Below are 9,147 nucleotides of genomic sequence, written 5' to 3'. Positions count from 1 at the left end.
TTCACCGTGTTAGCCAGGATGGTCTCAATCTCCTGACCTCGTGATCCGCCCGCCTCAGCCTCCCAAAGTGCTGGGATTACAGGCGTGAGCCACCACGCCTGGCTTGTTTTTGTTTTTTTGAGATGGAGTCTCACATTGTCGCCCAGGCTGGAGTACAGTGACGTGATCTCAGCTCACTGCAACCTCCACTTCCCGGGTTCAAGCGATTCTCCTGCCTCAGCCTCCAGAGTAGCTGGGATTACAGGTGCCTGCCACCAGGCCCAGCTAACTTTTTGTATTTTTAGTAGTGATGGGGTTTCACCATGTTGGCCAGGCTAACCTTGAACTCCTGACCTCATGATTCTCCTGCCTCAGCCTCCCAGAGTGCTGGGATTACAGGCATGAGCCACCACCCCAAGCCGACCTGCTGATGGTTTGATAAAACAGAAGTTTCACTTTCTAGAATTTCTACTGTTGTATGTCTTGGATGATTTCTCTCTATATAAGCGTTCAGTATTCTGGAATCTCAAGTTTTGAAAGGAGCCCTAACTTCAAGTCTACTCACTGACCTGGTAATGAGGTGAACCGTTTCTGTTGTTGCCCCTTTAGTTCTTCCTGAAACCCTGACATTCTGGTGTTCATGTGACTATTCTTTCCCCCTTGCTACTCAGAGAAAGCGTCGTGGTGGAGCAATAAATTCTAGACAAACCCAGAAGCGAACTCGGGAAGCAACCTCCACCCCCGAGATTTCCTTGGAAGCAGAGCCCATAGAACTGGTGGAAACTGGTAAGATTGCCAGGGACACTACAACTGTGGGGTGTTAAAGTGGAGAGAGGTAGCTCACTGTACCAGGGTGAGCTATTAGAAGGTGTTTTCAGTGTCTTTAGAAGGCCTATGCAGTCTCAACTCACCATTTACAACTCAAAGCTTCACAGATTCTGAAATAGCCTCTCAGCTGGTTTAACTATTCAACTCTGATAATGTTTAGCAGTGGGGTAAGACCCATTTAAAAAAGAAAAATCTCTAGTGCAAATGGGATAGCCCACCTTTTCTTTTTGAAATTACATCCCCAATTTGCTTGACCTCATAAAGGACTTGGCCTTCCTCTTCTGGTTTTCATTAAGACACAAAATCACCCAAGAAGGTAAACTTGTCCGCAGAGCTCCCTGTGTTGGAGCTTGGTGTAGGCAGAGTCCAGATTGAATTTCGCCTTTCTGCCTGCTCAAGAAGTGGTTGATGGCCCACCTGAGTGAAGTCCCTTTGCTCTGCACATACTGTTTTTATAACTAGGATATCTGCAAACTGGTGTTTTAAACAGAAGCAGCTTAGTGCAAGATAAATTTCATGGGCCCCCAGGAGCAGTGAAGTTCTCCATGTGGTCTCTGAGTTTCACTTCTGCAAGTGAATTCTTGACAGCCTTGACTTGAGGCTAAGATCCTGGCTCTAGACCAAAAAGGAACCAACTGCTTTCCAGCATGGCACTTGTCATCCTCTAGGCAGTCTTACCCCTGTGCGTGCTTAGGGCTGCCCATTAGAGCACTGTTTTGTTTTTCTTTTTGTTTGAGACGGAGTTTCGCTCTGTCACCCAGGTTGGAGTGCAATGGTGCGATCTTGGCTCACTGCAACCTCTGCCTCCCGGGTTTAAGCGAGTCTCCTGCCTCAGCTTGCCAAGTAGCTGGGATCACAGGTGCCCATCACCACACCCGGCTAATTTTTTTGTGTTTTTAGTAGAAATGGGGTTTCACCATGTCAGCCAGGCTGGTCTCAAACTCCTGACCTCAGATTATCCACCTGCCTTGGCCTCCCAAAGTGCTGGGATTATCAGCATGAGCCACCGCGCCAGGCCTAGAGCACTGTTTCTGTAAGAGCCCAGAATTGTGTTCACTAGAAAGAGAATGGTTCAATACATTGTTGTGTATCGGTATATGGACTGTTGGGCAGCCCTTCTTTTTAATAAAGAATGCAATCATGTTATATAAATTATATTGTATATATAAGGTTATCATGGTTTTTATTCTTGTGAAACTTTATGATACAAGAAAATAAAACAGGCCAGCCAGATTGCTTGAGCCCAGGAGTTCCAGACCAGCCTGGACAACATAGCAAGACCCTGTCTCTACAAATAAAAAAATTAGCCAAGTGTGAGAGGCTGAGATCAGAGGATCACTTGAGCCTGGAACATTGAGGCTGCAGTGAACTGTGATCGTGCCACTGCACTCTATCCTGGGCAACAGCAAGAGCCCACCTAAAAGATAAATAAAAGAAGTTACGTTAGGCTGGGCATCGTGGCTCGCGCCTGTAATGCCAGCAGTTTGGGAGGCCGAGGCGTGTGGATCACCTGAGGTCAGGAGTTCCACTGTGCCTGGCCCATTTAGTGCTTTTAAATATTAATAGTAATCAGAAACAAAATGGTTGTGAGTCATTTTTTACTTTATATAAATGGAAGTTGTACATTAACTGTTTGATCCATGTCCTTCTCACCTTCATCCTGTGCTCACGTAGACATCACAGTATACCCTAAGGGCTGAAAGGCAAGCTTCACAAGAGATGCAACCCATTTTGTGTGCGGAGGTTCTAGGGACCAGTAAATATCACTGTTATTCTCCATCCAAGTAGGGAGACACTTGGGAGATAAATGGAGATTAAAAATTTGTCCTTGGCTGGGCGCGGTGGCTCACACCTGTAATCCCAGCACTTTGGGAGGCTGAGGCGGGTGGATCACAAGATCAGGAGTTCAAGACCAGCCTGGCCAAGATGGTGAAACCTCTTCTCTACTAAAAATACAAAAAAACTTAGCTGAGGATGCTCCCGGGTGCCTGTAATCCCAACTACTTGGGAGGCTGAGACAGAGAATTGCTTGAAGCTGGGAGGCGGAGGTTGCAGTGAGCCGAGATGACACCACTGCACTCCAGCCTTGGCAACAGAGCGAGACTCTGTCTCCAAAAAAAAAAAAGAGTTTGCCCTAGATCCCTAGATTAACCAATGAAGTTACTAAACTAAGCCTGACTTTTGGTCCTTAGGCCAAGTGAGAGTAGTCTGCTTCCCCTACTGGGAGGAGCAAAGGTTTCAGGCTGGCCCATCCCAAAGAGAAAGGCCCAGGGCTGGGTATGCATGGTGCCTTCTCCCAGATGGGGCACAGAGGCATAGCCATGTGGAAGTGGGTTGCCGTGGAATAGAGGTGTGCGCATGTGCACACATATATAACCACCAAAGTACATTTGTAAAAACCATACATCCCCACTGAGAGCAGAATTCTGGAAGGGTGTTTACTGGCTTTCCCTCCTGAAGGAGGTGTTGGTCCTGGTGCTCTTTGCAGTGTGTACTTTAGGATTATTTTAGTTTGGGGTAAACGTATATTCCATTTGCAGTCATACTAAAGGGTAGAGGGATACAACCTTATTTTCCTCTTAATGCTTGTTGAAATACTTTCTTTTGAAGCTGGAGATGAAATTGTGGACCTCACCTGTGAATCTTTAGAGCCCGTGGTTGTTGACCTGACTCACAATGACTCTGTTGTGGTAAGTGTTGGAGTGTGAGAGTCGGCTCTTTCTTGGGTGTGGGTCCCTGGCCAGTGCCAGCATCTGACAGCCGTGGTCAGAGACTACAGGTCAAGGTTATAGCTTATGCTAAAGAAGTTCATGCATCTTGTGGAATTGAGCTTTTAGAAAGAAACTGTAACAACAATAATAATAAAGAAGTTCGTGCATTCAGTGATGAGAGCCCAAAATGAAAAATGTTTCAGGAAAAATTTGTTATGGCCTTGCTGCCTATGGAGTAGGTCTTTGTAACCTGACCTTGCCACACCTGGGCACAAAAGTGATTTGGGGAAAATCTCAAGGCCCCCACATCTGCCTTCAGTCCCTGATGACACAGTTTACACCAGCTGTGTGACCTTGGGCATGTGACTTAGCCTCATTCACTTTCCCTGAAATGGGGACAGGTCACTCATGTCAGTAGGGCATGGTGTAAGAGATCTTACAAGAGATGCCATGTTTGAGTGCCTGACACCTAGAATGGTGCCCAGTCACTGTGAGTTTATGCCCTCCTACCTGAAAGGAAAGAATGTTGGCTCAGCACTGCCAGTGGGAAATCTCTCAAGTTCTAAAAGCACCTGCTGTTGAGCATGGCCTCAGGGGATGCAGGCTCCCTGCGTTGCCACCTGATGCCTGCTGTGTCCTGATGCCAGGGAGGCCGGAGTCCAGGAGGCTGCCTGTGTCCCTGTCCCATGGCACCGGTTGCAGACTGCAGGGGACGTGTGTGTTGCGTGTCCTGCCTGCCAAGAGGGAGGCCTTGTCTGGTCAGAGGACACATGGAGAAGCTATTTCTAGTAGACCTGTTTCATGGTACATGCAGGTCTGGGAGTCTGGTCAGCATCCTAAGTGCAGATTTGCCTCTGGAAGATGCCACTTGAACGTTTTCTGACAGTGTGCTCGGACTGCAGGTCAGGGGTGGGGGCAGTGGCACACTTGGCAGCATTGGCAGTGGGGTGGTAGGTGCTGCTGAGGAGGACTGTAGGGGCTGCTAGTAGCTGAGTCTTCACCTTGGCCCTGGGCTCACTGGTGTTCAGGTTATCGTGTCTGGCTGATGCCAGGGTATCTGAACAGGGACACACCACAGGTGTTGCTTCTTAGCTGTGCTGAGAACTTCAGAATAGGGTTGTACTGAGAAGTTTCAAGACTTCAATCCATAGAAAAGGGCAGGGATGGAAAACCATCTGAGATAAGCAGCAGTGGGTTTAGTTGTAAGTGGTCTCTGCTTAGGTCTCATTAGTGTTTTCTCTGAGGTACATATACACATATGACTTTGCTTATCGTCCCTGTGTACTCCATGGAGTTCTGGAAAGATAACTAATTTGGTGCGTTAGCTGAAAGCTGTAGCACAGTCACTGATTTTTTTCCCCTGTTTTTCTTTTTCCCAGCTGACACCTTGGTTTCCCCAGTTGCTAATTAAAGCTGGAAAGTGGTGTCTGCAAAAGTTTTTTTTTCCTTGAATGCTCTGTGTTCACCAGTCTTCTTGGCCTTCTTTCTCTCTGCCAGACCCTGAGGAGAGAGCCAGGATTCTGACCACAAGAAGGCAATTATTGATTGACTTTTGTTGGCTGACAAACCAACATCATTTCCCCTTTCACACTTTTGTTTTCTTTTGCTTTAGAAACAGGATCTCAGACTGGGCGGGGTGGCTCACGCCTGTAATCCCAGCACTTTGGAAGGCCGAGGTGGGCGGGCCACGAGGTCAGGAGTTTTAGATCAGCCTGGTCAACATGGTGAAATCCCGTCTCTACTAAAAATACAAGGATTATGGCGGGCACCTGTAATCCCAGCTACTCGGGAGACTGAGGTAGGAAAATTGGTTGAACTCAGGAAGTGGAGGTTGCAGTGAGCCAAGATCACGCCACTGCACTCCAGCCGGGGTGACAGAGTGAGACTCCATCTCAAAAAACACAAAACAAACAAACAAAATACAAAACTTAGCCAGGCGTGATGATGCGCACCTGTAATCCCAGGTACTCGGGAGGGTGAGGCAGGAGAATTGCTTGAACCCAGGAGGCAAAGGTTACAGTGAGCTGAGATCGTGCCACTGCACTCCAGCCTGGGTGACAGAGCGAGACTCTGTCTCAAAAAAAAAAAAAAAAGAAACAGGGTCTCACTGAATGGCGTGAACCCGGGAGGCGGAGCTTGCAGTGAGCTGAGATCCAGCCACTGCACTCCAGCCTGGTCGACAGAGCAAGACTCCCTTAAAAAAAAAAAAAAAAAAAAAAAAAGAAACAGGGTCTCACTGTGTTGCCCAGGCTAGAGAGCAGTGTGGCATGATCATACCTTACAAATGCAGCCTCCAACGCCTGGGCCTACATGATTCTCCCACATTATCCTCCTGAGTAGCTGAGGCTACAGGTGCATGCCACCATACCCTACTAAATTTGGGTGGGGTCGTGGTGGTTATTTTTTAATATTTTTGTAGAGACAGGGTCTCACTGTGATGCCCAGGCTGGTCTTGAACTCCTGGGCTCAAGCAGTCACCCACCTCAGCCTCCCAAAGCACTAGGATTACAGGTGTGAGCCACCACACCGGCCAGCTTTGTTTTGTTTTGATGACTAAACTGCTCTTGCTACAAGGGCTTCCTCTCTGCACCACCCTCCCTTCCTTCTGCTTGCCTGGGCTAGGGCTCCGTGTCGTTAGTCCTGCTCCCTATTAACCTGGGGCCGCCTGGTTAACCTTTATAAGATCTCAGTCACTGGGAGACCCAGGGACTGGGAATATCGGCATTGAGGGAGCTGCCCTGGAAAATGGATGGGTGGCCAGAGAGAGAGCTGATAGGTAAAAGGGAGATATTCCTGGCTTGGGAGGCAGGAGTCTTAGGTTCTGGTCTGAGATCTACTGGTCAGTTTGATCAGTGGATTTATCTCACACTGTCCTTAGTGTTCTCAGCCACAAAATAATTGTTTTGGACTTGATAGCTCTTGCTAATCATTCTCCACTTATTTTTGGTTTTAATAAGTCCATTTAATAAATGACAGTTTATGAATTTACACTGAGACGTATACCTGAGTTTGGAATTCTGCCTCTCTGAGCGAATCTGCTTGGGAGGCCTCTAATGCTATTCACTGAGGACAAGGGACATCTATAGATGGATCATGTGTTCAGGGTGACCCTAGACTCCACCTGCAGGAGAGTATAAAATGGATAAATGTATTCTTTCTGGAAGTGGGGTAACCTTCCTTACCAGTTCCACTAGGACCTGTTGAATAGCTTGAGTGCACTGCTTTAGCTCCTGTAGCTCTGTACCTTTAAGGTAGGAATCCCTGGATACCAGGATCCAGAGGTAGCCGTCAGAACATCAGGGAACCCTCTAAACTTTGTGCCTGTGGTCCCAGCTACTGGGGAGGCTGAGTAAGGAGGATCTCTTGAACTCAGGAGTTCAAGGCCAGCCTGGGCAACGTAGTGAGACCCTGTTTCCTTCAAAAAAGAAAAAAAGACTGGAAACTCTGCATGCAGGTGTGCACATTCTTCCAACTTTTGAAGGAATTCAAAGCCCCTGAAATATGAAGGGAAATGAAAAATGTGGTAAGAGGCAGTGAGAGACTTTGTTCATCTCGCTTTATTACTTTCCCTCAAAATGAACTTTCATTTTTGGCATTGCATTGCCTTAAAAAAGGCGTCACTGCTGTGTCCCGAGGTGTGAGTGTCTTTGATTTTTACTGGATAAATGCCAGACTTTTTTTTTTTTTTTTTTTTGAGACGGAGTCTCGCTCTGCCGCCCGGGCTGGAGTGCAGTGGCCGATCTCAGCTCACTGCAAGCTCCGCCTCCCGGGTTCCCGCCATTCTCCTGCCTCAGCCTCCCGAGTAGCTGGGACTACAGGCGCCCGCCACCTCGCCCAGCTAGTTTTTTTTTTGTATTTTTTAGTAGAGACGGGGTTTCACCGTGTTAGCCAGGATGGTCTTGATCTCCTGACCTCGTGATCCACCCGTCTCCTGACCTCGTGATCCGCCCGTCTCGGCCTCCCAAAGTGCTGGGATTACAGGCTTGAGCCACCACACCCGGCCTATGCCAGACTATTTTCTAAAGAGGGAGCAGTTCACATTCGTGCCAGTGTTTGAGGTTCTCCACATCCTCGTGGCCACTTTTAATTTTAGCCATTCTGATGCTTGTCCAGTGGTGTCTCATTGTGGTTTTAATTTGTTCTTTTTGATTACTAATGGGATCAAACACGTTTTCATGTTTATTTTTCTCTTTTGTGAAGTGCCTGTTATAAAACTTTTTTGTTTTATAACTTTTTTTTTCTTTTTTTTTTTTTTTTTTGAGACGGCGTCTCACTCTGTCACCCAGGCTGGAGTGCAGTGGCGCGGTCTCAGTTCACTCAGTTCACCTCCACCTCCCAGGTTCAAGCGATTCTCCTGCCTCAGCCTATTGAGTAGCTGGGATTACAGGCACATGCCACCATGCCAGGCTAATTTTTTGTATTTTTAGTAGAGATGGGATTTCACCATGTTGCCCAGGCTGTTCTTGAACTCCTGACCTCAGATGATCCACTTGCCTTGGCCTCACAAAGTGCTGGGATTATAGGCATGAGCCACTGCACCTGACTGTTGTATACCTTTTTTTTTTTTTTTTTTTTTTTGAGACGGAGTCTTGCTCTGTCGCCCAGGCTGGAGTGCTATGGCGTGGTCTCAGCTCACTGCAAGCTCTGGTTCCCGGGTTCGCACCATTCTCCTACCTCAGCCTCCCAAAAAGCTGGGACTACAGGCGCCCACCACCATGCCCAGCTAATTTTTTGTATTTTTTAGTAGGGACGGGGTTTCACCATGTTAGCCAGGATGGTCTCAATCTCCTGACCTCGTGATCCACTCGCCTCGGCCTCCCAAAGTGCTGGGATTACAGGTGTCAGCCACCGCGCCTGGCTGTATACCTTTTTTTAATACAACTTTCGTATATAAACTTTTTTCATCATAAATAGGACTTTTTGCTGTAGCACCTGTCTCATCCCAGTAGCTTTTCCAGAACTGCCGTCTTCACCATAAAAGCTCCCTAGGTTTTCCCAATGCAAACCTGAGTGTTTTCAGCATTTTCACTTTTCTAATAGAGACATCACGGAGGGGATAAATAGATTTGCAGGCCTTTCTGTGTCTTCTCCCATGCTGTCTGGAATAATTTTCTCTACCACTTCTTTCAAGTTACTTGTCTGCATCTCTTGGGTCATAATTTCCATCATCTTAGAACTATTGGTGCTGAGGTTTTCTCTAACCATTGGTAGTCTAGACATCAACATGAGCTTCAATCATGGTCTGCCGTGTTTTTTTTTTTTTTTTTTTTGAGCCGGTGTCTCGCTGTCACTCAGGCTAGAATGCAGTGGCATGACCTCAGCTCACTGCAACCTCTGCGTCCTGGGTCCAAGCAATTATCCTGCTCCTCAGCCTCCCGAGTAGCTGGGACTGTAGGCATGCACCACCACGCCCAGCTAATTTTTATATTTTTTGTAAAGACAGGATTTCGCCATGTTGTCCAGGCTGGTCTCGAACTCCTAACTTCAAGTGATCCGCCCAGGTGGTCTGCCATTTTTAAATCACAGAACACGGCCGGGCACGGTGGCTCAAGCCTGTAATCCTAGCACTTTGGGAGGCCGAGACGGGCGGATCACGAGGTCAGGAGATCGAGACCATCCTGGCTAACAC

General features: G+C 47.6%; 1 protein-coding gene across 4 annotated transcripts in view; it reads left to right on the top strand.

Annotated features, from left to right (window-relative positions):
* The window catches only part of RNF4 (ring finger protein 4), a 45,182-nt gene that overhangs the window by 26,800 nt on the left and 9,235 nt on the right, over window positions 1–9,147 (top strand). For all 4 annotated transcript variants that reach the window (XM_011936748.1, XM_011936745.1, XM_011936746.1 and 1 more), the window contains 2 exons: window positions 651–765; window positions 3,418–3,497. In XM_011936748.1, the coding sequence (XP_011792138.1) occupies window positions 651–765; window positions 3,418–3,497 (195 nt within the window). The remainder of the gene's footprint in view (window positions 1–650; window positions 766–3,417; window positions 3,498–9,147) is intronic.

Source organism: Colobus angolensis, unplaced genomic scaffold (assembly GCF_000951035.1).
Source record: "Colobus angolensis palliatus isolate OR3802 unplaced genomic scaffold, Cang.pa_1.0 Scaffold157, whole genome shotgun sequence".
NCBI lineage: Eukaryota > Metazoa > Chordata > Mammalia > Primates > Cercopithecidae > Colobus > Colobus angolensis.
Note: the sequence above shows the minus strand (reverse complement) of the source record. Positions and strands in the feature narration are given on the sequence as shown.